Source organism: Argentina anserina, chromosome 5, assembly GCF_933775445.1.
Source record: "Argentina anserina chromosome 5, drPotAnse1.1, whole genome shotgun sequence".
NCBI classification, from domain to species: Eukaryota; Viridiplantae; Streptophyta; class Magnoliopsida; order Rosales; family Rosaceae; genus Argentina; species Argentina anserina.
In genome coordinates this window covers 9,293,362-9,320,724 of record NC_065876.1, presented here as the reverse complement: position 1 = coordinate 9,320,724, position 27,363 = coordinate 9,293,362, and the positions used below count along the sequence as shown (strand labels likewise).

At 39.1% G+C, this 27,363-nt stretch overlaps 7 protein-coding genes across 7 annotated transcripts; 4 read left to right on the top strand and 3 right to left on the bottom strand.

Moving 5' to 3' along the window:
• Positions 1-794: 794 nt before the first annotated feature.
• LOC126794736 (uncharacterized) lies at positions 795-1,834 on the top strand. Its single transcript, XM_050521508.1, has 2 exons — positions 795-990; positions 1,087-1,834. The coding sequence occupies exons 1-2, from the start codon at positions 931-933 to the stop codon at positions 1,687-1,689; spliced, it is 663 nt and encodes a 220-aa protein (XP_050377465.1). The 5' UTR covers positions 795-930; the 3' UTR covers positions 1,690-1,834.
• LOC126795457 (uncharacterized) lies at positions 1,111-3,200 on the bottom strand. Its single transcript, XM_050522295.1, is given in 5 exon segments — positions 1,111-2,246; positions 2,360-2,496; positions 2,626-2,672; positions 2,674-2,740; positions 2,801-3,200. Coding segments are annotated over 4 exon segments (420 nt in total). The 5' UTR covers positions 3,016-3,200; the 3' UTR covers positions 1,111-2,246; positions 2,360-2,405.
• A 991-nt stretch (positions 3,201-4,191) lies between these two features.
• Positions 4,192-6,858, bottom strand: LOC126794398 (uncharacterized). The gene is made up of 7 exons (XM_050521107.1): positions 6,762-6,858; positions 6,138-6,626; positions 5,849-6,021; positions 5,679-5,759; positions 5,496-5,568; positions 5,333-5,425; positions 4,192-4,660 (listed from the first exon to the last, which is right to left on the bottom strand). The coding sequence occupies exons 2-7, from the start codon at positions 6,604-6,606 to the stop codon at positions 4,458-4,460; spliced, it is 1,092 nt and encodes a 363-aa protein (XP_050377064.1). The 5' UTR covers positions 6,607-6,626; positions 6,762-6,858; the 3' UTR covers positions 4,192-4,457.
• An 88-nt stretch (positions 6,859-6,946) lies between these two features.
• Positions 6,947-7,707, top strand: LOC126795456 (zinc finger AN1 and C2H2 domain-containing stress-associated protein 16-like; the record flags this gene model as incomplete). The annotated part of the gene is given in 3 exon segments (XM_050522293.1): positions 6,947-7,548; positions 7,550-7,592; positions 7,594-7,707. Coding segments are annotated over 3 exon segments (759 nt in total), but the record flags the coding sequence as incomplete, so codon positions are not given.
• Positions 7,708-8,160: 453 nt separating this feature from the next.
• On the bottom strand, positions 8,161-11,456 carry LOC126793400 (probable protein S-acyltransferase 14). Its single transcript, XM_050519909.1, has 7 exons — positions 11,019-11,456; positions 10,085-10,331; positions 9,907-9,998; positions 9,663-9,786; positions 9,491-9,576; positions 9,339-9,404; positions 8,161-9,012 (listed from the first exon to the last, which is right to left on the bottom strand). The coding sequence occupies exons 1-7, from the start codon at positions 11,205-11,207 to the stop codon at positions 8,884-8,886; spliced, it is 933 nt and encodes a 310-aa protein (XP_050375866.1). The 5' UTR covers positions 11,208-11,456; the 3' UTR covers positions 8,161-8,883.
• Positions 11,457-15,543: 4,087 nt separating this feature from the next.
• Positions 15,544-17,352, top strand: LOC126793399 (IRK-interacting protein). The gene is made up of 2 exons (XM_050519908.1): positions 15,544-15,714; positions 15,797-17,352. The coding sequence occupies exons 1-2, from the start codon at positions 15,646-15,648 to the stop codon at positions 17,177-17,179; spliced, it is 1,452 nt and encodes a 483-aa protein (XP_050375865.1). The 5' UTR covers positions 15,544-15,645; the 3' UTR covers positions 17,180-17,352.
• Positions 17,353-20,084: 2,732 nt separating this feature from the next.
• On the top strand, positions 20,085-26,724 carry LOC126796280 (SNARE-interacting protein KEULE-like). The gene is made up of 20 exons (XM_050523066.1): positions 20,085-20,253; positions 20,808-20,866; positions 21,276-21,357; positions 22,028-22,106; positions 22,673-22,723; positions 22,838-22,934; positions 23,060-23,218; positions 23,302-23,493; positions 23,585-23,668; positions 23,755-23,853; positions 23,928-24,001; positions 24,184-24,280; positions 24,588-24,713; positions 24,797-24,892; positions 24,971-25,087; positions 25,174-25,251; positions 25,777-25,961; positions 26,140-26,230; positions 26,317-26,406; positions 26,502-26,724. Exons 1-20 carry the CDS (start codon positions 20,181-20,183, stop codon positions 26,553-26,555), a joined length of 1,983 nt encoding a protein of 660 aa, XP_050379023.1. The 5' UTR covers positions 20,085-20,180; the 3' UTR covers positions 26,556-26,724.
• The last annotated feature ends 639 nt before the right edge of the window (positions 26,725-27,363 follow it).

Below are 27,363 nucleotides of genomic sequence, written 5' to 3'. Positions count from 1 at the left end.
GGAAAAGTTGTATGTCACCTTGTTTTATTTTCTGAATTGAATTGCCGTCTTCAGTTTCTTTTGAGTCATTTTCTAGACGCCTTATCAAACTTCAACATTCTCCATCTCTAATGAAATTATTTTATTATGTAAATATATGGTCATTATATCGTCATATCTAGTGTTTTTTAACCTTTGATTATGATATCTTAGTACACGTATCGCCGTTAAGCTAAATTGTAGCAAAAAGAACATATAATTTGTTGAAAATTCAACACAAATGTACATACTCTAGAAAAGATGGTTCATATTATCTTATTTGGAGTTTAAAGTACAAGATGATAAGCGGTGTCATAGGCTGATAGAATCGTTCGCGATTGGAGCTTGATGAACTATTTTCCGATTGAATGTCTTGATATAAAACTGAAATCACGCCGACTCTAAATATCAAAATAATATTATCATTTCGAAAACCATAGCGTCAGTTGACATCCAAACTTTTGGGATTTGGTTTAAACCAAGATGTCTCTATACATCTACTCAACATGTGAAACGAGATTGTACAAAGATTCCAACCTGTGAATTCTATCCAGAGCGGCTTAATATGGAAAAGCCACTAGAAACCAAGTTGGGTTGCCAAACAGATAAACACACAGCAATCCAAATCCCACACGTTGGTCATGCGCGGCAGTGAGTGCCCAACAAAGTCAACGGTCTACGGGTATCGTTTTAGGATGGTAGGACCTTTGCGCTGTCCCCCTCCTCTATATCTCTACAACTCACAGGATACAAAGGCCAACTTGAGCTTTTTCATTGCTTGACACCGAAGAAAGGCACATCTTCCACAACTAAACCCCCCCTCCCCCCACCGTTTCAACAAAAACCCATTTCACCACCCTCATATAAGCGAAAGAAGAAGAAGAAGAAGAAGAAGAAGAAGGTTGAGGAAAAATGAAGCTAATTTGGTCCCCTGACACGGCCACTAAAGCCTACATCGACACCGTTCGATCTGTAAGCAATTGCATCCCCTGTTTTGGTCTTTGTTTTTGATAATTTTGTTCCGGGTTTTGGGTTTTTTGATTGATTTGATCTGGGTTTCGATTGCAGTGCCAAGTTTTTGATGGATCCGGGGTGGCAGAGCTGGTTTCAGCCATGGCAGCCGGCTGGAATGCAAAGTTGATAGTCGAGACGTGGTCACAAGGAGGGGCTATTGCCACCAGCATTGGCCTCGAAATCGCAAGCCGGCACACGTGCGGGAGGCACGTGTGTGTAGTCCCCGACGAGAGTACAAGGTCTGAGTTCATAACAGCCATGAAAGAAGCAGCAGACATGAACCCACAAGTGCTTGTTGGTGAGCCAGAGGAGGTTATGTCTGAGCTTGTGGGAATAGATTTCATGGTTGTGGATTGCAAACGCAAAGACTACGCTAGGGTCCTACGGCAGGCTAGGTTGAATCAGAGAGGCGCGGTTCTGGTTTGCAAGAATGCGAATTCAAAGAGCGATTCTGGGTTCAGATGGAGGAGTGTTGTTGATTGTGGATCAAGAAGGGTGGTTCGTACTGTGTTCTTGCCTGTAGGGAAAGGGTTAGATATGGCTCATGTATCCAGCAGTGGAGGAACTTCGGGGTCGGGGTCGAGCAGAGTAGACAAGAAGAGATGGATCAAACACTATGATCAACAATCCGGGGAAGAACATGTTATCAGAAAGTAAAATATTTCTTGGGACATAGAATTCTTTTTTTCTTTAGCTTTGATGATACAATGTACATAAACTTATCTTTGTACCAAACAGTTTTCTCCCAACGACTTGTGCAATGTGTGTAATTCCATTAAGGAAATGAATCAGAAATTTCTTATCTTTGTTCAAAGCCAATAAACAAGTCACAATCAGTTCAGAAATCAGTTGATAAGTATAAGTCTGTCATTGAAAAGGTCACTATATTAGAAGAATTTCATGTTCGATCCTTAGACGTAGAATATAAACCAGTTTTTGCAATCCAGTACTTAATGAAGCTCTTGAAAGCAAATGGAAGCCCTATCTCAATCAATGTAATCAAAAGAGGTAGGTCAGACAGAGCAAGTACAACACACAACTATCATCCCCTGTTGGCTGTTTAAGAACCTTTACATCAAAGGAAAATTTTCTGTAGAACTGCTGCTATTTTCATTTTTCATCACTCATGATCAGTGTATTCCTAACTCTTGATCTGTTTCTCCATCACTTGAAATGGTTCTCCACTAAATCTTGGAATCAGAAGGGGTTGGCTTCTACATGAATTAAAATTTCAAACACGCAAGGCAGATCAGATATAGTCAACAAAGCAAGATAGTAACAAGTATGATGAAATACTAAATTGTGAGGGAGGAAAAAGTGTGCTCACATATACAAATTTTGCCATATTAAGAGGACCACACAGCACAGACCAGTCAGTCCCAACTGTCGCGAGTTCTTCTAAATGCCTTCTTGTCTGAAAGTACCTTCTTGCTTTTCAGGCGTTTCTGTTCTCCAATAGCAGCCCTGAAAATTCTCAATACAAAGTCAGAGCCCACATCCAGAACACAATGAAAATATACAGTACTGAACGCACTGAAAGGTATGGGACAATATTACAGGTAAAGAAAACTGCAGAGACAGTTAAGCTCTCACATTTTAGCAATCTTCTTCTTTTGCTCTTCTGAGGGAGGAGGTGGAACCATATGAAGCAGCATCAATAATTGCCTGGTTCACTAATTTATTAGACTTAGTTGAGGAATGGGGAAAGCTAGGAAAACTTCTTCCCCTCTCTTATGCTCAAGCATCAAAGCACAAAGCCATCATTTACCATCTCTTTTGCTCGGCTTCTTGCAAGAGCTTGTTGACCTGAGAGAGCCGAGCGGAGACCTTGTTTCCGCCGTCGCCTTCGCTGGACGCGGCGCAGCGGATGCTGAGTCCGGCGGTGGAGCGAAGCAGAGAGGTGGGGCATGAAGGTAAAAAGGAAAGGGATGGCTGAGAGAAATGGCGGAGCATCATGTTCGATGTGGCTCTCAGAACCGCCATTGTTGCAATGAAGAAGAAAACCCTAACCGGTTTTATGGAATAGCGGCTTCTATTTTCGGTGGTGCTCAGTTCACTGGAGCTTCTAACTGAATTTGGCTCTGGGTTTTAGTGTGAGTCAATAAACACAGAGTTAATAAATTTAAAAATCACATAAATTTCATATAGAATTTACGGTACAGTCATATCTGAACATTCACGGTACACAAAATGTTGAAGACCCGAAAGTTTTTTTTTAACCATAGGGGAGAATATTTTCGGAAGAATCATTTGTGTGTTTTCAAGGTCCACATTTTGGCCAAATATTTTATTACCTACGTTGTTTTTGTATAGAATCGTTGTAAATTAATTAACTTTGTTTTAGACGCATAACATAAATCTATCTATCAGTGCATTCTTTTAGGAAACCATGAATTATTGAAACTAAGAGCAAACGTAAAAGAAAACCCAGAAGACTACATCGTTAAATTGTGTACAGTACATTAGGTCTATATATAGGATAGGGATTAGTACCAAATGAAATAACTAACCTTACATTCTTAACACATTCCTCTCCCTCTCCTTGAAACATTTATTTTCTCTATATATTTCTACAGGATTTGATAGAAAGCGGCTGCTCTAAGACATGGGAGGAAACCAAAATGGTGTCTCACCTAACGATTTAACCTGATGCCAACGGAATCACGGTGGTCTCTACCGACGACAAATCAACAAAGAAGAAAAACAATGTCACAATTATCAATAGCAACAGAGGTACGCTATATCTGAGATAGAAATTGCAAGGATGGTCGAGGAGGCAGAAGAGTACTGGTTCGAAGACAAGGAGAATAAGAAGAAATTGGAGGCTAAGGCGGCATTAATGGACTATACATGTGACATGGAGGAGAAGATTTCTAGTCTCAGAAATAGGATGAACAAGAAAAGACTTGAAAATAACTGCAAAGAATACGAGGACATGATGAAAAGAATACAAAGAATGCAAAGAATACGAGGACAAGATGAAAAGACTTGAAAATAACTGCAGCAGTCCCACACGATTTAATCTTCGTTTTGATTTGGATCGGCTGCATCCCAGCCCTGTATGTTGCTGCCATTTATTTACCTCCAGTCAGAAAACCTGGCATTTTGTAATGACCTGTCTCTTTGCAACATGATTGCTTTTCTGTTGGAATATGACATTAAATGAGCAAGTGAATTAGGTTAACCGTAGATGAGAAACGATAACTGCAGTCATCAAACTTGTACAGACATGAGAATCCAAGTACGTATGATTACAGCATTGTCAAGCACAGATAAAAACGATATAGAGTATAAACAGAATGCGCCCTACTAACAACTGACAGTCTTCCACCAGGACCTCAAATCTGCATTCCCCAATATGCAACAAGACACTACTTCAGTACTTCTCAAATGACCAGAAAGGCCCAGCCAATGAGCTCGAAGTCCTAGTTTTGATCTTCGGCTCTCCCACGGGAGGAATTGTTCCCGTCTCCACCACCAACTGTCTTATTACCAGACTGCTGCAACTGATAAGGTAGTTCCCTGCCTTGAGTGTCTCCTATCATATTTCCAGAGTTCTGTACAAACTCATTACTAGGAAGTGCCCAACCTCCACGATTGGCTTGCCCATGTCGACTACCACTATCCCCTAGAACAAGGAAAAATCAGAACATTACAAAGATCACTATCAGCAAAAACATTTCTGGCCAGCAAGCATCCAGAGCAGTTATGAGGTTTCTGTACAACCTAAACTCCACAATAGTGGGGGTTAAAGACTGGGTCCTCGACATTCATTTAACAGTTCAAAACAAAATATATTTACAATTACCCATATATTATCATGCAAACCATACTTCCACCCACACATAATTATGATACCCACAACAATCTACAACATCTAACACGCCAGACAAATGCAGACTCTTAGAATCAACAACATGCACTTCCATGCAGCAAAGCTTCCAACCATAATGGACACCGGCATTCTGGATACTACACATGCTGTAACATGCATATGATGATACTTTTGTTGTCCATTAATTTCTTTCAAATTCCTTAAAGATCTGTGGAATCAGCTAATAGACTTTCAAACACATGGCTCAATGGCTCACTATACAAAAGGACAACAATAAACTGTGAAGACTGTCTGACGACTTCATGAGAAGCAGCCACCAGTGGCTCCCACTAGATAATACAAGAGAACCTAGACAATTCATTACACATAAACAGCCATATTCTTCAAGAACATACAAAAGTATCATACAATCACAAACATTCCAACAAATTCATTTAGTTATAGCACTTTAATGTATAAACTCACCTAGATTGTCATAACTCGCAATTTGATCATGCAAACGAGGCATGTGTTTTTGAGCAGCTCCTTTCCATGCTTGTTCAAAACCAGAAAGCTCGTCTAATATACAACGCCTCATGTTAGTCCCCGTAAACCTCAAGGGCACAAAAAAATAATACATATTACATACCTTCATTAAGGTTGTGCAAAGTCTGCATTGTATCTACCTGACCATCTGCGAGCTTCCTAGTGACAGAATGGCCCTGGAATGACAATCCTCAATGTAAGTACACTGACATCATGAATTTGATAATCGAGGTTTTAACTCCAAAGAGCAGTGAGAAAAAGGCAGATATTAACGGAGTCAAACAACCTTATTGTGGAGCCCCTTAGATACCCTGTGTGTGGCTTTCCCAGAAGAGGTATCAGCTTCCTTGCTTTCTTCAAAAGCAACCTGCTCATCCAATAACAGCCGATCACAAATAGAGCAACCAACAAGAAAATAAAAACACGCACTACTAGGAATCTACCACAATTACTAACCCCATCACTCCCCATCCTACTTGTCTTGGAAGAAGTATAATATGCACCATTAGCACCACCATAAGTAACACTGGAGCTCTGAAACGTGTAGCTATGACCTTGAGGCCGTGGTTGCATGGCCCCAAACTGATCAAAGTTGCCTCTGAACCCCAGATGCTTGCTCCTCTTCTTCTCTGCAAATTATCCAGAACCCAAGATAAATCATCACCCCTTATTTAAATTCCTAAACTAGAAGAAAACAGAATAAACAGCATTACAGCAACCAATCCAACTAGAGAACTAACTCAACCTTCAACTGCATCATCATCATCATCATCATCATCATCATCAGGGTGCTCAACATAAGGATCATTGCTGGGCCCGCCGCGCTTTCTCGGATTCTCCTTCTTCTCATTGCTACCCTCTTCCTCTCCATCATCAGAGTCCAGCTCCTCAATAACCGGAGCCCTGGAACTCCGCGGCTCCGGAGCCTGAGCCTGATTGCCAATAAACCCAGCCGGCCCCATTCTCGGAAAAAGTCCTCCATTCATATCAGGAAACATTCCGGGAAACATGCCGGGAAAGCCCGACTCAAACATCCCTCCGAACGGGCGAGTGAAGAAAGGATCATCAAACGGATCCCTCCCTCCGAAAAAGCCGGGCATCAAGCTCCCTTGCCCCCCAAATCCTCCACCGAATCCTCCGAAATTGGCGAAAGGATCGTTGAAATCAAAAGGACCCCTCCCACCACGCCCGCCACCACCCCTTCCCCCTTGCATTTTCAGAACCGCTACGATCCCTGGGGACTAGAAAGACTGAAAAGTAATCTAAACTCAACCCCTAATCATGAATTTCAAGCAGTAAAGATGCACTTCATAATCAAATTCATTATAATAACTAATTACAGATGGAGAAATCGGAGTCCAATTCATACCTCGAGTGCGTTTTGGTTTCAGAAATCGGAGGGTTTCCGAACACGTCGTTAAAAATTGGGGGTTCTGCTGTAGCTTAACCGACTCGAACAGAAAATGGGAAAGAAGAAATATGAAGTGCTCGATTTTGATCGAAGCTTCTAGCATCGTCGGACACGTGTCATTTGCTAAACGATAAAACCTCATTTGTGACACGTGTCCCGTTAAGGTGTTTTGTTTGGAGCACCAAAGCTACGTTGACCACAACTGTGGCCATGGACGAGATGTCACTGTTGTCATTTGCCCCCTCTCCGCCGAAGGAGTTGGTATAATTCCAGATGAAGATCCCAATATCACTTGGGAGAGGCACGTTAACACTACAGATTGCGACCCTTCAAACTACGACAGGGCCGCAAAGAAGAACAAGTGCCCCGTTCTTGGGTGCAGGGAGGTCTTGACGTTCTCGAACACGATCAAGTGCAGGGACTGCATGGCTGATCACTGTTTGAGGCACCGGTTTGGAACTGAACACAAGTGTCCTGGACCTAAGAAGCCGGAGACTACACTCACTGCAGGGTTTAGTTTTATGGGTCTTTTAGGTAGAGGTAGAACGGAAGCACCAAAACGCAACCGTGCTTCTTCCGATTGGGGAAGTAGCTTTCTTAGTGCAGCTTTATCTTTCAAGGCCACGGCATCAGCTGGTGTTGCAAAGTTGAGTAATGATCTGAACCCAAAGTTGGAGATAATAAAAGATGGAGTCGGGCTGAGCAGCAGCGGAGGGAGTCGAAACGGGCAGTGTCCGCACTGTGGTGTTCTCCTGATTCACCACTCGTGTAGAACATGTACAAAAAACTAGTTCATGCAGAAGGTGGCATATCCGAGCAGGTTGAGAGGGAGAATGGTGGTACTTCAAGATTCAAGACCATAGTTATAATTATTTTACAAGCACGCTGTATGTGTTGGATATAGATTATCAGGTCATTCATGCCGATAAATGCATATATCTTTTGAGAGCTAAGTCAAATTTTTTGTTTGAGCTGTAAGAGGTTGTGCACATTATTGTTTCTTTGTTAATACTGATTTGTTGTTAGCCAATTGAGCTGTCTCTAATGCATTTCTTTCCTCGATCACTCTTAATTAACTATGACTGTAAACAATCGATCTTTTGATGACGATCATCATAATCATATTCTTATTTCTTCAAAGGCAGAGAGCAACCCATTGTCAGTACCCATAAATAAAGAAGTTTGAAACGAAATAATTTTGCCCAGAGTACGCATTATTAATCGAGAGACGTACATACTCTGAAACAATCTCTCAATCATGTGACCCGATCTCTAATCAATTTTCTTTTAACTTAAACTGGTACTCCATGCCACAGTCTTGCTACCAATCTTCTTAGTTCTAATGAAGTTATGTGTACAAGTATAAATGGAGAGTTGATAATGAAGCACAAAGCTTTGTAAATAAGAAGCAAATTTCGATCAGCTGATTGATTCTGGGAAACTAACTGGAAATTTTTTGTCCTTCAATTAACTGCTGCACTGCATGCAGCACTCGGGTCATGTGGGTAATCATTGGCTCATTGCTCTCGATAAAATGCCAATGCTCATACTTCAAGCCAACACTTCAACATAAGTCATTGCTGCTACGAATGCTTCAGATCTCCATGTTAAATGATTGGCTCATCTGATGATTTTGGCTTCTTGGATAAACATCTTTAATTTTTATATACAGTATGCATCAAATGGTTCGGGGGAACTGTGTTGTATACTACAGGAGTAACAAGCCTAAGAAGGCACACTCGGGCAACAAAAAGCCTGTATGATGAGCATACATGATCACTATACAGATGTAAAGACTAACACATCCATGGATCCTCGCCAATCCCACCTAAATTTCAATGAGTATAAACTAATTATTGGCGTTCAGAATGATAGCATCACCTATATATAGAAGAATTTCCTTCCTCTTAAAACTCAATCGATGATGTCTCCCACGCTAAAGCACAACCGGAGTTGATACTTCTGCCTGCAGGTTAACGCACAATTGGTGAGGACTGCACCTTGCGAGCAAGAAACACATCATAGCTGCCCTCACACAAAGTAGAAAGCTGCAAGTTTGTCTGTCCTATGCAATTGTTACTTATAACTGCTGAAGTGCATGCAACTCAGGCCTTGTTGGATAATCCATCCCCTGAAGAGCTGGTATCCGTCTTAAATCCTCCTCTGAATATGCAGGAATGAACCAATACCACTTATCTGTCCCAAACACCTGGGAAACATATAGGTAATTCACTACACCAACCGAGTACAGTTTTATAAGTGAAATGCACGGATAAACACTTCTACTACACAGCTTGAGTTTTGAGTAACAATAAACCAGTTTATCAACATAAACAGGTTCATATATTTCAAAAAAAAATTTTATAATGTGGCACTGAATTCAGTTATGCCAGCGTTGGGTGCTGATTTAGCTAGTGGGAGTTAGTGCTTGAACTAACTAAAGAACACATATCTAAAACTGTTTTGATGGCTGGGTACAATCCACACAGAGGAGGTAAACCAAGGACTTTAACAAAAGGACAGGAAAAACCAAACCTGTTCGAAGTTTTTCTTTCGACCGAGGTCATAATGCCATTTGGGAGTATTTTTCTTCTCATATGCCTGAGGCAATCAAGAAACTCATATGAGACGTACTACAGTAAGCCCTTGTCATTTTAATTCAAAAATTGTACAATTAAATCCATTACCTCAATTGTTGTGGTATTGGCTGCCACCAATGATAGGTGCATGATCATAAAGCCCAGAACACTCAATGAAAATGCTAAGTTTAAAACTGAAAACAAGATGGAAAGGAGGAAATTATGAATAAGAAAAAAAAACTGCATAAAAAATAATAAGAAGAGCTATCTATATACTAACCAAATGTGATAAAGCTGGCTGCAACGGTTCCCAGTGTTCCAGATATATCTTGATCGGTAAAAAATGCCATAAAATATTTCAACAGTGATAATGTGACGAGAGTTGTCTCGAGAAAGGTATAAAACTGCAATACAGTAATATATACAAAGTCATACACTTAGCTCAGTTGATATTGTTTATCATGCCACTGAAGTGCTCAATATGCACTTGAAATTTAAATACCGAATTAGTGCAGCTTACATACCAAGAAAAGTAGAAAGTACTTGTAATTCAATGCTCCAACACAGTTGACTACCCATACACAATGATGGTCCATTTTCAATATACACCTGCCACCTAAAATCAATGCACAGATAGTTGAGAAATCTTCCACACCACAATCAGAGTTTTCAAAATACAGAAACTAATTTGAAAGCACTTACAAACAGAACAGTGGTGACAACGAGGTGGTTTATATTGGTTGCACTTCCGACAGTACCGTACTTTTTGATTTGCTGGGTCAAAAGCCATGACAGATTGGTTAGATACTAGGCCTGCACCACCATATTCTGATTGCACCATTGGGTCTCCCTGGCCTCCCTCCTCATCAATTTCCGGCCTCCAATTTGGTGGAACACCCCCAGGATCCGTTACAACAACATAAAAGTAGCTCCACAGCAGCATCACCAACTACATGACCAACCCAAGTTTTCCAAAATGAATAAATTTTATTTCCACAATTGTTATATGTTCCATATGTCACCCTCAATATGAAATCATATTCTAATCCCAAACTCCAATTCCTAGCTCCCAAATACATGGCACAAGTCCTTTGCAATCTTGCCTGATTGTTCTTATTGTTCAATGTACAACCCTTATATGCAAGAGCTCCCCATAATTTCGCAGATGAAATCATTATTAAACAGCAACAGACTACTACAGAAATATCTTGTATTGCATTGCATCTATTGTATACAACAACTTTCAGTAGTACAATCCTCAATAACTAAAGCTCCATAAATAACATCTCCGTTATCTCACATTCTCACTTAACCAAAAAGTGGCAAAGATAAAGGCCCCAGATATTCTACAACCAAATGTCACTTTCCTAGTTTGCAGAGACTCCAAACTCAAGTCACCAGTTTCATAACCCTTTAGCTTCTCAACACAGACACCCAAATTCAAAAGCTTTAAGTTTTTTCACTTTGTTCTAATTCTACTTTCCTTAATTTTCTTTTCATAATATAGGCAATGCCTATGAGCTTCATATTCTTAGTAAAGGTGAACGCTTTCATAACTATTGACAGCTAAAAATCTCAGCTTTTACCAATAACAAATTTAAAAACTAAAAAGAGATTCTGGGTGAATGGGAATTACCAGAAAATGGAAGAGAATCAAGAGCGGGAAAGCAATAAGCGCACCGAGGCCACCTCCGAGAAGGGCCGGCAAGTAATTGGCCAAAACGACGGCGTAGTAGGTGAGGCCGACTATGCCGACGACGACGAGGACCATAATGTAGCCGAGGGCTCGCAGCGCCGTGCAGAGCTTGAACGCGTTCCACGACATTGCTGCTGTAGCTCCTATTGATCTGAGCCTGAGTTTGGGGCTCTAATAAAAGCAAACAAACCCTTGTGAAATCAGAAATTCATGATTTTGGGGGAATTGGGGTTCCGTTTACGCATCGGATATGGTCCGAAAGCGTTGTCCGAATGAATTTGGGGCTCAAATACAAGCAAGCAAACCCTTGTGAATTTGACCAGAAACGAATGCAGGGAGGGGTTGGGAGAGAAGACCACGCAGACTTTTATTCTTCTACTTTTTTTTTATCTAGAAACACTATTTATTTATGCAATCTACGTTTTGATTCATAAATCGTGATATATTATCCTCTTTAAAATAACAAGGCACTACTAAATTGACCTCCTCCTCCTTTTCTGGTCTTCCTTGTTGTCAGTATATGAGGGTGTTGAAGGTCAAGATAGTTGGTGCCTTGGTGCAATTGTCTGTAATGTTCATTCGGGTTATGTAATGATTTGGACTTTCCCATAAGGTTTATGAGTTCATGACCTTATAAATTTGTAATTGGATTAGCGGTTCAACCGTTCAAACCGCTTAAAATATGAAATGAATACGAATAAAAGTGTGCACAGTTTCGTGCACATAATCTTCCACATTAAAGTAAATCTGAAATTAACTTAATGTTAGTAATTGTATATCCCAATTGAAAAAAAAAATCAAAACTTCGAAAATTAAGGAAATTGGGTGTTATTACTTCAAATATTATGTTAAAAGTAGCATCATGCCCGTTTGGTTCAATTCAGCTCGGTGATGCTCATGACGTGTGCCTGTAACGCCTACAATTTAATTAGGTAAAATTGCTAAAATACATCCTGAATTTGGCTCAAATTGTCAATTTATACCCCGAACTTGTAAATGCGAAAATTTGCCTCCTCAACTTGGTAAAAATTGTCAATTTGCACCCTCACCGTTAAATTTAACATTTTTCATCTAATTTGTGGTCATATGTCATGCACATGATGGGCATTTTTGTTATTTAATATATATTTCATTTTAATAACAAAAAACACAAGGAATTTAGTATTTGTACAATTATATTTGTTCACTCATTTACTTCATGATTTTTTTTCTTAATATTTCTTTCCCGCTAGTACACTTAACATTCATCATCAGCTAATTAAGTGAGGACATAAGACAAAACTCAAACCTCTTGAACAACAAAACCTTAGAAGTAAACTTGACGATTGCTAGAGACTATAAACATAATTAATTAGTTTTAGTTCTTCATTTATGGTCGTAATTATGTATCGTTATTTTGGAACAAAAAAAATTATCAAGAAAGATAAATATCGTGAAGTGAATGCGTGAGAAAATATAATTGTACAAAACTTAAATTCCTTGTACATTTTTATCATTAAAAATGAAATAAATATTAAATGACAAAAATGTACATCATGTGAATGACATGTGACCACGAATTGAATGAAAAATATTAAATTTAACGGTGATGGTGCAAACCGACAGTTTTTGCCAAGTTGAGGAGGTAAATTTTAGCATTTAGGGTGTAAATTGACAATTTAAGTCAAATTTATGATGTATTTTGACAATTTTACCATTTAATTACCTAGGAGCAACAATCTCAAAAATGGAGGGAAAGCTGTTGAGAGTTATCATTGAGTGGGTACCTTGATTTAATATTTGTAACTGTTATTTTTATTTATTGTTTTAGATTTTTAAAACCTTATATTGTTATAATTTTCATTCCGAATGTTTAATTCAGAATGAAAGATCTGAACCATAGAGTACTTAATACCGGTGCATCTTCTCTATCTAATGAATGGGGAGTCTGTTTTGAAATGGAAAAACTCACATTGGATTTAGGGATAATCAGGCTTGAACTGATGACTTCTACCACGTCAATGCGCCGACTCCAACAACCGTCCATACTAGATCTGACCAATTGCCCATCCTACCTCCTCTACGTTCTTGACAGACCACACATGCTAGAATAGTCTCGACTTTTGACCCTTTTTGTTATGAGTGACTTGGCCTCGTTCTTGCACTGCATGGCATCACTCTTTGTCTTTAGTCTTTACCAGCTTCTCAAGTTTTCTACTTTGATCAGCTGAATGGAGGTTTTTTTTTTTTGACAACAAGCTGAATGGAGGTTGTATAATGTATTAGAGGTTAACTTACGAACTACGTAGGTATCTTTCTTTTTCACCAAAAATAAAAAATAAAAAAACGATGTCCGGTTATGGATTGGGTACTTAAAGAGAGATCCTAACTTCATAAGTGGACCTAGCCCAAAGCATGCAGGTCCAAATTGAGCTCGAGTCCAGTCCAGTCCCTTATTTCACTTTTTCTTGGCAGTGAGGGTAGACTGGCGCGTCATGGAGAAGAGATGACAGTGGTCAGCGGCAATGTTACCATGTAAAAAAGAAGAAGGTGGACCACGGTGGCGATGGCGACGCCTTCTCTCTCAGCCGCGCAGCTGTCGTCGGTCATTCATTAAATAACTTCACATGCACGGACTCACTGTCATGTCTTCACCGGTGGTTAGGCAGAAGCGTCCATCGGAGTTAGATTCAACTCCTGAGCCACAATAAATGGTGTTGGATGACTATCAAATCCCTCATAAATGGCTCCAACCTCCATAACGCACCCTCTTTATTACCTGACCCTGATTGACGTCTCTCTCTCTCTCTCTCTCTCTCAACATTTCCCCATGCCTTCTCTGATCTCTGATCTCGACCCTGCAGGAGGAGCTTGCATGTTACGTCTCTATTTGATTATAGATGACTAATTCAATGAAGTGAGATTTTCACCGAACTAATTTGATGTTCTTAGCAACGAATAATCACGGTGTTAATTGATAACGTAATTGTGTATTGGTGAATTTCCCCCATCCTGATAATCGGGTTCCTGTTGATTTGGTATCGGGTACTTTCTGTTAATTTACCTTTTTCACTAGTTAATCACCATATCATGTTGTACCGAGCGAGATGACAAACCTCTACGATGATCGCGTGTTCGATTTATTTTTCACTGATCATAAGTTCATAACCGTATTACCACTCTTTCACCAATTAATCATAGTACTAATTTTGGTTGGTTTGCTTTGCGTAACGATCAGTTCTATCTCAATGCCTTTTGTTTTAATAGTTTATTGAAAGTAATTTGTCAGACATCTTATCTCTAATTTTGTATATCCGATTATAGATCAAGATACTGTTGTTTTCTACATGATTCTGGTTGTCATTAACTATAATTCTTAATTTTGAGGCAATTTATCAAAAATCGATCTCACCTTCCTCCGCAAGGAAACATCAAATATTCAAATGTGCTATGTCGATTGATGAATGAGACACTTCAATACATAGAAGAAGAGTCTATGGGAAGCAAATGCACGCACAACGACCAGTAGATTACCGGCCGTACCAGAATGAGAAACCCATTGAAAATTGTTGATGCAATTACTCTTCAGTTATAGCAGCATTAAGATCCCGGCATACATTCGATCCAATAGTTATTGCATTTAGTTTTCCAGGCCTTTGATCCGTAGATTATACCCTATGCAATCTAGTAAATGGAATTAGTCTTGAGCTGTCCCTAACTTTGATGCAGAAATGACCGCAGCTAAATAGCACTGAAGTATTAATTCAAACAAGCCCTGCATATTTTTTGGTACGACCGGTAAGAGATTTCAGCACGTCTACTCATTCCATTTACACTTCCAAATTTATGATGTAGACCAACCAAATTAATGGCCTCGTTAGAACAGGTACAGTACTACAATGTGAAGTAGCATTGGGGTAAATGTATAATTAATTTTCAGAGGTTTTGTCACCATTGATTTACTACTTTACCCGATCGAGTAAATGTAAATAATTATGACCTAGGTAAATGTATAATTATGAACTTGCTCGATCAGGTGCAAGTTTAAATTCACTTCATCATCAATTGTGGCAGTGAGATCTCGATAATTGAGTAATTGACCTATCATAATTATCCAAAGAAAAGACAAAACCCCAAACTGATTACACTAATCAAGTACTGAATCAATGTCATAATTAATCTTCATTCCACGAAGTGATTTTTAGCCTCTGGGATACTAACACTACCTGTAGCTCACCAGTGCACCTAATTAATTCACCTTATCCTGCAATCCATGCAACAAGCTCGATTCCGGGCTCCGTCTTCTTCATCACACCGCGCGTGTCGCCCACTCCCCATCCCACAGTGATCTCATAACCATATATGATTACAAGACGACGAAAAGTCCAACCTAAGAAAACGAAAGAATACAAAAAGAGAGCAAGTCTGGATCCAAAACCCACCTCCTCCCAAACACGCATACACCCAAATTCAGGATTAACAAAACCACAGACCCACCCCCAAACGAACCCAGTCACGTATATAGATCATATTATGTGTCACCACTCCCACACAGAGCACTGAAACCAAAAACTCCCCAAACCAGAAAATGGCTCCCTCGTCTTCTTCCCCTTCCTCCAAATCCCCACCTCCCCCTACCACAACCTACTTCACCCCTGTAAGCTAGTTTACATCCTTTTGGTTTTGAGAATTACAGCTTGTTTACTCATAAACTGATATCTAATTTGTTTTGGTTGCAGATTCAAGAAGAAGATGGAAATGAGAGTACTAGCACCACCACCCCAAACAAAGCTACTCCAAAGCACACGTCCACACCTCTCCACTACAAGCACGGCAAGCGTCACAGTAAGAAGCGCTCGGAGATTTCCGCCGGGTCGTCGTCGGCTACTCGGGAAGAGGAAGAAATAGACGACATGTCGGTGAACTGCAACAAGTGTCGACCAAACGGTCGGGAGAGGATCTCGGTGGTGCCCTTGGACACCAACAGCGGCTTCAACCGCAAAAACGGCTCGTCGTCGTCCGTCCCCATGGCCAGCCCCAACGGCATTCTCAAGTCGATTCTCTCGTCGTTCACTAGAAAGAGCAGCCCGAAACTACCGATGGACCCTTACGCCGCGGCGAGGGAGGAGAAGTGGAAAATCGCGGTGGCGGAGCTGTCACAGAAGCTGATTCAGACGACGAGGAAGAGAGACGAGGCGGTTCTAGAAGCTTCGCGGCTGAAGTACTCGATGGCCGAGCTGGAGAAGAAGCTGAACAAGCTTGAAGTCTACTGCCATGGGTTGAAGTCCGGGCTTGAAGAGTGCAGCACCGGAAATTCGCCGTACAATTCGGGATCGAAGACAGCGCATCATAAACGACAGAGCTTCAACGGGTTCAACGACAGCAACAAAGCCGTCGTAGAGCATTTTCTGGTGGCCGTCTCCGAAGCAAGGACCGCGGTCCGGCTCCTGAGCCGGTCGCTGACTATGCAGCTCCGCCACATGGCCGGGACCAAAGTATACGACAAGATCACGGTTCTTCTTCATCCCTACGACATTAAGCTCTCCTTATCCAAGAACCCAAGAAGCTTGCTGTTCTACTTGGAAGCTCTGCTGAACAAGACGTTCTTCGACGAGTTCGAGTCGCCGGGGTTTTGTAAGAACTCGGGGAACCACATCTTGAACCCGGTCGAGAAATGCGAGGCGAACTACGCGTCGTTTAATATGCTCGGGGGGCTGACGTGGTACGAGGTGCTGATCAAGGGGACCAGGCATTTCAGCGAGGAGTTCAGTAGGTTCTGCGATAGGAAAATGAGCGACATTGTGGCGATGCTGGGCTGGAACCGGGCCTGGCCCGAACCGCTTTTGCAGGCCTTCTTTGGAGCCGCCAAGAGTGTGTGGCTGGTTCATCTATTGGCCACGTCGGTCCACCCGAGCTTGCCGGTTTTCCGGGTCGAAAGCGGAGTCGGGTTTGACTCAGTGTATATGGAGGATATGGGCGGAGACAAGGCAAGGAAGTTGGTGCCTTCGGTGGTTAGGATCATGGTGGCGCCGGGGTTCTATGTTTATGGGAGCGTGGTCAAGTGCAAGGTGCTATGCAGGTACAATAGTAATATTAATGGTCTGACCCCATCGTCACCTTAAATCTGAGACCTTTTTTCTACTAGCTTATCACACTTAATTTGGTGCCCTTTTGATCTTGTTATTTGGTAATATGATGTTATTATGTATGCACCCTCTAGTATAATGGTCATTTGATGATCAAAACAAGTGGCATTTTTTTGTTTATGATGAGATTGTTGCATGTACCATTTTCCAGCTTTCGCACAAGATGAATTTCATGTACACACTTGTTCGGATGCAAGTGTTTTCCTTGTAAATATGCCGGTACAAGTATACAATAGCTTTTACATCTACCAAATCTTTTTTCATTTCGGAGATGTTGGGATCGTATCAATTGTGTGTGCCCTAATATTCATCATTTTTTTCTTTTTTGTAAGGATCTAATTATTTAGTAACCGGAAATGAAACTGTCTAGATCATGTGTAGGGTGCAACACAAGTGCTCAAAATAGGTAAACCAATAGATGATACAATCCCATGTGGACTAGAACTGGATGATTCACTTGTGAATGGTTTTTGGATGAGTTTCTGGATTTATAACGAGTATCAATTTTGTTGTCAAGTAACAAAAACCTTTTTTCAATATCACAAGCACAGGTCCCTACGTTCAAGGGCTGAAAGTAACCAGTCATGTGAAATGGGGTGTACTGTGGCTTATGACTTGTAAGCAAAAATATGTATACAAGTCACTCTTTGGGATCAACCTTATGCAACTTGAATTTGGATTTAATGGAGTGTCCTATAGTACAGTCAAGCATTCACCATGAGCAATGTCATTGTTATTTGAGTCCTGAGAGAGATGTTTGCATCCCTTCTTGTTGTTTTCCTAATTGAGAAAACAGAGAAATTGTTTTTGGGGTTTGAAGTTATTGTTGTGAAAAGGTTGAGCTTGGGTTGTATTTAGTCGTTCAGTGACACGTGAATCCTGATCAAAGCCTCTTAACCCTTTCCTTAACGCTATGTTTTGGATAGAGATAGGTCATGAGCACATGTAATACATGAGTTTTTGCAACTATAATAGTTCAAATGTAATGTTTTAATTAGAAACTAATTGGATAATTTTCGTTGCGCTGATGAAAAATTAAAAATATAGATGAGGTGGATATGAAGATGGTAAATTTTTTGAGTCAAGGATGTGCATTCTGTTGTGTGGAAACGTAAACAAACAGTCGCACCTTCATATCCTTGACTCTCTCCTTTGTTGTAATTTTTTTTAAAACGTTAAGAAAGAGGGCTGAAGAGGACCACCGGTGAGGAACTAAAATGGGGACTTGTGTGTTGAGGTTTGGTGTCAGAAATCAGGGCCGGTCCTGAGGGATTTGAGGCCAAGTGCGAAGAACAAAAAAAGGCCCTTACAAAAAAAAATTCGGGGTTTGGAACCTAGCCAAGTGAAGAAGAAGACTGATCGGCAGAGATAAGTTGGAGAACACTATTGTGTAGTGTGGTTTTACTTCATTACTTATATTAAATTGATTATCAATAAACAAACAAACAGAAAAAAAAATTGAAATTTTGGGCCCTGCCCAGTGCGGTAGCACTGACTGCCCTCCCTCAGGACCGGTCCTGCCAGAAATAGCCAAGTTGTTGAGGCTGCACCGTTGTCTTTTGTTATGTACGAGTAATCTGCAGCCGTGGCTGCACTGCTGTAGTGGAGGTTGGGTGGACCTAATCTCCGACCATTGCTATTTTGTCCAAGAGGAGGAGGAGGAGGAGGCATGAAGCTTAATTTCAGGGGAGGCATGTGCAAAGTGCAAACTATACAGAAGGAGGAACAGGGCATTGCGACACTTCCATAAGCTATCACACTGTGTGGAAGGAAATTGTGTGGGTATGGCAATAGTAATAAAATTACAAAATTATCTTATGTGATGTTGTGTCCGTATATGTTATCAAATGCTAGTCGACCGACCACGACCCAAACTCTTATCAAGACAAAATAAATGAGCAGTATCATTAACTAACAGAGGTGAAAGCACAAGAAAAACATTGTAGCCATTGATCGATTAAGAAGACTATAGTTAGGCATTTATACTATTTAAGTATTTATACATATACGTAATCAGATCGCTTGCAACGAACATCAGGATTTTGTCTCATTTTACATTGCATTTGCTACAACTTATGATACGTGTATATCAAACAAAAACATCCATGACTTATGATCTTTCGTTCAATTTATAAACGCCTGAGATCCTTCGTTGCACACTAAAAGTCCACATTATGAACGATGCATCCGTATGTTTTCTTCCTGGCCACACTAGTGTAGTGAGCGGTGAACCCCCATCAACAACAACTTGGTCATTACAAAAATTTCACACAGTTGTCTTGTATTGCTTACAAAATTACAAATATATGGTGTCCATTAGCACAAATATGCCAGTATACATAAATGTGACGTTAAATATTTTGTTTCCTCTTCTTTCTAAAGAATATTCACGGAAAATATCACTCTTATCTGCATCGTCCCAATTGTATCATCCGATCCTGAAATAGACCGAAAACAACATTATAATTCAAACACGTGTAGGTCTAAACTAATCACCTACTCATCCAATTGATTTCATATCATGGTCAATATATGAATTTATATAGAAAATTACTTAGTAGTTAAGAAAGCATTAAGCTTGAAACACAGCAAGGTGCCAACCCATGGCAGGCCAGATTATATATCTTAATAATGACTAAATCAAAACAAGAATGAAGAATCTCCTTAAAGATGGAAAAATCCATAATCAAGAAGGGATCAAAGTCATTTTCCAATCCCTCAAAGCCAAAACGCGAAGCTTCATTAGCCGGTTCAACATTCCTTTCCCCCGCAAAGTCAACACGTCAGCGCCCGTAATAAAAATCGTCCCTTTTCGTAATTAACTTCCCACCTCAACCCAAAAAAAATTAAAATTAAAATTAAAATTAAAATAAGAAATCGCGTTCCCCAATTCTTCTTTCTTCCTCTTCCTCTCTCTCTCTCTGGTTTCCGTCGCCGTCGATTCGATCGGAGAGAACGAAAAGCTTCTGGATCCGACATGTCGTTCTCCGACTCCGATTCGTCGTCCTACGGCGCCGACTACAAGAATTTCAAGCAAATCAGCCGCGATCGTCAGTTCTCTTCCCTCCCTTCCTCTCTCTAATCTTTACTTACTTTCGTTTTGATTCACTTCAATTTATATGCTTATGAATTCGTGTGCTGTATGCTTCAAATTGTTATTGCTAGTGAAAAATGGTGTTGTGATTAGTAAAAACGGAAGCTGGAAGTTGAATGAAGAATGGAGTTAGTAATTTTTAACTGCAATTGCTAATTGTCGAAACTCTGGTTGTAATTTGCTGCAGCTAGTTAGCTAATCGAGATGCTAGGCCAGTAGAGACAGATATCATGAGTTATGTGTGTGTTCGATACGATGCAATGTGCACTAGACTAAAGCTGTAGGAATGTATGAATATTGAATAGGGAGATTTGCGGAACTCGGAAAATGTTAGTTATAGGCTCCAGGTTGACTAGGATACGGCTTGTTGTATATTTGTATTTACAATGAAAACTCAATGTTGTGTCACTTGTGATCATTGTTATAGATAACTGTTATAAGGTTGTTGTGGCTTCATGGCAAACCAATCTGCTGAAATAGTTTGTTCTTTTTTTCTAATTTTGTGTTCAGGGCTATTGCATGAAATGCTCCGGTCTTGTAAATCGGGGGACTCAAAATCAACTTGGAAGGTACATACTGCTTGTGACTGTCATTCCTTTTTACTGTCTACAAACACAGTCGTGTGTAGCACCATGAGACTACCATTGATTGCTGTTTCCTTAATTGAAAAAGGACTTTATATGCTTTATGTACACGTCATAGGAATGAGAACAATCTTGTTGGCAATGGGTTTTTAATGACTATTAAGTGCTTATTCAAGTTGTATGTATTCTGGAATAAATTGCCTTTGAATTCAATCAAACCCTGTAATTTTCTTAAATAGGCTGGGAAATTATAAGAGGTTTTCTTCGCTATAGGATAACTGAATAAGTTATAGTATATTTACTGCTAATTCTAGCAAGACTCTCTCTCTCTCTCACTTGAGTTTTCTGTTGTTTTTCTTATCACGACACTTCATTTTGTCCAATATATTTGCAGGTATTGATTATGGACAAACTTACTGTCAAGATAATGTCTTATGCATGCAAAATGGCTGATATTACAGATGAAGGAGTATCATGTAAGAATCAAAAGGGGTTTCCCTTGAAATTTTCCATCTTCTTGTCCTTTTTCGTTGATTGTTCCTTCCTATGAGCTTTTTCTCATTATTGTATTTGCAGTGGTTTGAATATGATACTGTGTTATATTAATATTCAGTGACATCATTATCATACTCTTTATTCGCCACTTACATATTAATTATTTGAATACCTGCATTAGAAGGCAACACACACACACAATTCGTTTATAAACACTGCATGTTCCGTCGTTGATCCCCCTATTTCACTAGCCAAAGTTGCTAGAAGGTGGTTTAAAAACTGCTTTGTTTGAACACACACACACACACACTCACACAATTCGTTTATAAACACTGCATGTTCCGTCGTTGGTCACCCCTATTTCACTAGCCAAATTTGCTAGAAGGTGGTCCAAAAACTGCTTTGTTTGAACACACCCCTGCACATGCGGATATACACTAATGATCTAGTCCGAATTGTGGGGTTGAATTTGATCTAGTAGGATATGACTATACCAAGAAAGTAGAAATATCATAACCAAGATTATAAAAACGAGATGATTGTCCTGATTGTTAGTTTTACCATAAGTATTCTTAATGAGAATATTTTCCAACTGTACATGTGGTGGCTTTAAAACTTCAGCAATTGACTGGTTTTCATATTATCCTGCAGTGGTTGAAGATATATATAGGCGAAGGCAGCCGTTGCCCTCCATGGATGCTATATACTTTATGCAGCCTTCAAAAGAGAAGTAATATTTTGGATTTTTATACACTATCGATGTTATTAGCTAAGAAGATTGACACCTTTTCAACAGTTTGCTAAATTTTATTATTGCGACTCTGACAGAAATTGATTGGGAGTTTTGTGTGATATATCTATCTGTCTGTGTCATGCTTTTGTTTTTTCCCTCGGGTTAAATTAATCTATAATCTTGAAGTTGATAATACTGAAAGAAGAAAAAATTAAAATAATTGGAATTGATGCCTTCACTCGGTATTTAGGGATTGGAAATTGATTTGGTGATATTTTTGCACTGATTCAGTTATTCTTTGTTTTACACCATCTATATCTGGTGACACTTTGAGACGACCAATTGGTTCAACCAAAAACATTTTGTCTCTCATTTCTGTTCTGATTATATATATACATGTTTTGATCATTTTGGATGTAGTATGTGATTTAACAAAATTTCCCAATTACAAATGTATTTATGATGCATCCAAAGCTTATCGTAATCATTTTATGTTTCCTGTTGGGTTTTTGTCTGGGTTTTGGAACAAAACCTTCTAACTCATGCTATGTTGTTCATTGTAGTGTTATCATGTTCTTGTCAGACATGTCTGGAAGATCACCGTTATACAGAAAGTATGTGTAGGAACTTTCCTTTTCCTGATGGTGTTGTCTGTTTTGTTTTGTTTTTTTCTTTAATGGAAAGTCTGTTACTTTCTCCCTCCCATAATTTTTTTTCCATCTGTGTAGGGCATTTGTTTTCTTCAGTTCACCTATTCCAAAAGAATTGGTCAGTCATATCAAGAAGGATGCAACAGTCTTAACTCGCATATCTGCTTTGAGAGAGGTTGCAGTTCTTTCATTGGAGTTATTGTTCTTACATTGATAAGATTGCAGAATTTTGTGTAGTTTTCCTGGTTACATCTTCTTGTTTAGAAGTTTTAATATATATTTATTTGGATAAATGTGCAGATGAATTTGGAATATTTTGCTATAGACAGCCAGGCTTTTGTTACCAACAATGAGAAGGCTTTAGAGGAACTTTATGGGGATGAGGAGAATTCACGCAAAGGTGTTGCATGTTTAAATGTGATGGCAGCTCGAGTTGCCACGGTTTTTGCTTCTTTAAGGGTACATGTTTATATTGTTTGGTATTGGCTGAAAGTTTTGTGAGAAATTATCTCAAGCAGCTAATTGTTTATTTAATTTCTTAGGAATTTCCTCATGTGCGATACCGAGCTGCCAAGTCCCTTGATGCCACCACAATGACTACTTTTCGTGATTTGATTCCTACAAAACTTGCTGCCGGGATCTGGGATTGTCTAATGAAATATAAGAAAACTATTCCAAACTTTCCCGAGACAGAAACATGCGAGTTGCTTATCCTTGACAGATCTGTTGATCAGGTTTTTAGGTGCATCTGTTGGTTATGAGCACATATCATATTTAGGGCATCCTTGCCATTGTTATAATGGATGTTTTTATTTGAACTTTCAGATTGCACCAATCATACATGAATGGACTTATGATGCCATGTGTCATGACTTGCTAAATATGGACGGCAATAAATATGTGCAGGAAGTAAGTTAAAATGCCTTTAATTACATATGCTTGTAAGTTTTTTTTTTCTGTCTCTTGGCTACTTTATTTATGTGATCTCACATCAGGTTCCAGGCAAAAATGGTGGTCCACCAGAAAAAAAAGAGGTCCTCTTAGAGGATCATGATCCTGTTTGGCTTGAGCTTCGCCATGCACATATAGCAGACGTAAGCCCTGCACCTATACTTATTTTTCTGAAAATTGTTCCCTTTTTCATTAAATTCACAATTGACCATGACAGGCTAGTGAACGGTTACATGATAAAATGACCAGCTTTGTATCAAAGAATAAGGCTGCACAAATGCATGGTTCCAGGTTAGTGTGTGCATTTGTGAAAATCAGTTATCAACCTTTGACTTGAATGTTATTTATATGAAATTAAAATTACTACTTGTTTCCTATGTGACACGCACATATATTTATCCGTCAAAGTTTTTTGGTGTTAGTGTTAGACTGTTGTTTTGTTTCTCACCTACAATGTTCAATTTCTTATGTAGAGATACTCACGAGCTATCTACAAGGGACTTGCAAAAGATGGTTCAAGCATTGCCACAATACAGTGAACAAATTGACAAGCTCTCCCTCCATGTAGAGGTTAGATCTGTGAAGTAATGACTTAGGTATCTGATTCACTCGTAAATTAACCAATCATATAAAAAAATTGGATAAAAATTTCAATAGCTGAGAAGTCTTTACAAAGATATGACTGTATCTTTAACAGTATTCCATGTTCATTTGTCTTGAAAAATCCTCATCTTATTGTTCAGCCCTTATTGAACTAGGGAGGGCTTAATTTGTTGACGCATGTTACGCAACCAACTCTGTTTTAGCCAAAAAAAAGTTATGGGATATCAAATGACTAAATGAATTGTAAGTTGACTTAAAAATTTAATTGCTCCAGATTGCGGGGAAAGTTAACAAAATTATCAGGGAGCTTGGGCTTCGAGAACTTGGGCAGTTAGAGCAGGATCTTGTTTTTGGAGATGCGGGGATGAAAGATGTAATAAAATTTTTGACAACAAAAGAGGTAAGAAACTCTAGAAGCTTACATGAAATCATCATACTCGTTTTCAATATATTTTGTAAAATACAAATACTTTTTTTCTGCAGGATACAACTGGTGAAAATAAGTTGCGCTTGTTGATGATTCTTGCAGCCATTTATCCTGAAAAATTTGAGGGGGAGAAGGGTCACAATTTGATGAAGGTTGGTACCAGCTGAGGTTAATCAGTATATTTAGCCATAATCAATTGCTCAGTTGGTGATAATGTTCATTTTTTTCAGCTAGCCAAATTACCACCCGATGATATGAAGGCTGTGAGTAATATGAGACTGCTTGGTGATTCATTAGATAGCAAGAAGAGCTCGGGAACTTTTTCTTTGAAGTTTGATCTTCACAAGGTGAACACACCTTTTAGATGCTAGTCATGCTACTGAGGTATATCAATCAGTTGAACAATTATCTAACGAGTAGCTATCCTTCTCAGAAGAAACATACAGCTAGGAAAGAGCGTCCAAATGACCAAGAAACATGGCAGCTATCCCGTTTCTATCCCATCATAGAGGTGGGTTCCTTTATACAGATCTTGAGTTTCTAAGCAATAGTTTTGCAGATTATACTTAGGTGCCATATAATTTGTACACCTACAGAGAAATCTGATGTTCCTATTTGAGATAAAAGGATTCAGAAAACTTAAGCAACCATAATGAGTTGTCCCATCTAAATATTATAATCTTTTTAGGGGCTTTCTCTGGTATCGGAGAAAACTGCATGTGCAGCTGGGTTGGTTATGCATTGTGTAATATTAAGGTGCTGTTATTGGCATGGATAAGAAGGCTTGGAATCTTAGAAATGCTTTTTAAAAGCAATATTACCTGGATTCTAGACATCAGTCGACCTTATGGTTATGTATAAGTTTTTATTCCAGTGAAGGAATGCACAAGTAAATAGCATAGCTTGTTAATCATCAGAGAAATAGAACAATTAAGGCAATCCATTCTATTATACTCATCATTCTGTTCTGATACAATGAACCTTTTATTTGACGATAATCATGTATCACCACTTCAACAATTTTTTCTGGTATCAGGAACTTATAGAAAACCTTAGCAAAGGTGAACTTTCAAAGGAAGATTATCCGTGTTTAAATGACCCAAGTCCAAGTTTTCATGGGACATCACATAGTACACCAGTACATCAGCAACCTCATTCAATGAGATCAAGAAGGACACCAACATGGGCTCGCCCTCGGAATTCTGATGATGGGTATTCAAGGTATATGGTCGCTCAATTTATGTGATATTTGATCTGAAATCAAGATAATATTTTCTTGTATCTTGTTTGCGTGAATAAGATTTTTCCCCAATGATGATGCGTTTTTCAAAGTCTACCTTTGAATGAATACAAGTCTTTTTCATCTGAACTGTAATTTTATACACCTTGTTACGTACAGTGATTCAGTATTAAGACACGCATCTAGTGATTTCAAGAAGATGGGCCAGCGCATATTTGTAGTAATAGTAGGTGGAGCTACTAGATCAGAGGTATGAAAGTGTTGCGATTGTCCCCAAGTAAAGTTGGTAATTGTTTTTCTGGCCTAATGAACTTGCAAATTGTGTTTCAATTTCAGCTTAGGGTTTGCCACAAACTCACAGCTAAGTTGAAGCGGGAAGTTGTTTTAGGCTCCTCGGGTCTTGATGATCCTGCACCCTTTATAACGGTAACGAACTTGATATATTTCATCTTTGAAAAATCTTCCATTATTCTCAATCAAGTAGTTATTCTGATAATGCTTGCGGTTTTCTGAACTTGCAGAGACTGAAGATGCTCACAGAGAATGACCTCTCATTGGATGATCTCCAGATCTGAATGTGAGGACATATGAATTCGGGGAATGAGATTCTTATGGGTTCTAATTTGTAATCATAGAAACATGCATTACCTCAGTGTATCTATTATTCATTATAACCTTTGTGAGTTTTGACATTTGATGTAAAATTCTGCCTTGTGATATTAATAGATAGAGCTTCAGCTTGTTTTTTTTTTTGTCTTTTGGACAATTCGGCTTGTCCTTTTTGTTCTGTATCATACTAAACGTTTGCCCATGAACAGTTGTGATCAGATGTATTTGTTTATATGCTGGAAACATGGAAAGCCTGCCATTCTTCTGCAATACAAATTTTGTATTGCAACATTATAAATCCCACGAATCAGTCACAATAATCTCTCTTTTGCTATAAATATTTCATAATTCATTTATCAAAGCTTATTGAGGGACATCTCAAAATCAATGAGAATAAATGATGGGCAGTAGGTCTTCCGCCACTATCATTCCCTTATCTACACTGACTCTTATCTACAGTGAGTTTACAGATTTCATATATTAGCGCTTGTTAATATGCATGCTCAACTCATTCTTTCTAGAGAATGTTTGTATCTGAAATTATTTTACAAGAAGAATAGCGTGATTCAAGACATTATAAAAATTCAACAAGAGTTAGCTTTTACCTATTTAGCATGACGGTAATTTTCATGCAACACTGGACCCTGAGCACTATGAATGGTAATTAAATTATTCTATTACTCTAGTTTTCATAATATTTTTATCGATTTGATTTCTTCTAACTTCTCACTTTATTTGCAGCAAATTACTTGCAACCATTTCATAATATTTTTA

Bases quoted from the DNA above. Each gene is read 5' to 3' on its own strand.
- LOC126794736 (XM_050521508.1), top strand. From the start codon at position 931: ATGAAGCTAATTTGGTCCCCTGACACGGCCACTAAAGCCTACATCGAC. The intron at 991-1,086 runs GTAAGCAATTGC...TTTCGATTGCAG, and splicing joins ACATCGACACCGTTCGATCT to TGCCAAGTTTTTGATGGATC.
- LOC126794398 (XM_050521107.1), bottom strand. From the start codon at position 6,606: ATGCAAGGGGGAAGGGGTGGTGGCGGGCGTGGTGGGAGGGGTCCTTTT. The intron at 5,569-5,678 runs GTTGTTTGACTC...TTGTCATTCCAG, and splicing joins CTAAGGGGCTCCACAATAAG to GGCCATTCTGTCACTAGGAA. The intron at 5,426-5,495 runs GTATGTAATATG...GTTGTATATTAG, and splicing joins TTTGCACAACCTTAATGAAG to ACGAGCTTTCTGGTTTTGAA.
- LOC126793400 (XM_050519909.1), bottom strand. From the start codon at position 11,207: ATGTCGTGGAACGCGTTCAAGCTCTGCACGGCGCTGCGAGCCCTCGGC. The intron at 10,332-11,018 runs GTAATTCCCATT...TTGGTCATGTAG, and splicing joins TGATTCTCTTCCATTTTCTG to TTGGTGATGCTGCTGTGGAG. The intron at 9,787-9,906 runs GTATGTAAGCTG...ACTGTATTGCAG, and splicing joins AGTACTTTCTACTTTTCTTG to TTTTATACCTTTCTCGAGAC.
- LOC126793399 (XM_050519908.1), top strand. From the start codon at position 15,646: ATGGCTCCCTCGTCTTCTTCCCCTTCCTCCAAATCCCCACCTCCCCCT. The intron at 15,715-15,796 runs GTAAGCTAGTTT...TTTTGGTTGCAG, and splicing joins CCACAACCTACTTCACCCCT to ATTCAAGAAGAAGATGGAAA.
- LOC126796280 (XM_050523066.1), top strand. From the start codon at position 20,181: ATGTCGTTCTCCGACTCCGATTCGTCGTCCTACGGCGCCGACTACAAG. The intron at 22,935-23,059 runs GTTGCAGTTCTT...ATAAATGTGCAG, and splicing joins GCATATCTGCTTTGAGAGAG to ATGAATTTGGAATATTTTGC. The intron at 24,281-24,587 runs GTTAGATCTGTG...TAATTGCTCCAG, and splicing joins AGCTCTCCCTCCATGTAGAG to ATTGCGGGGAAAGTTAACAA.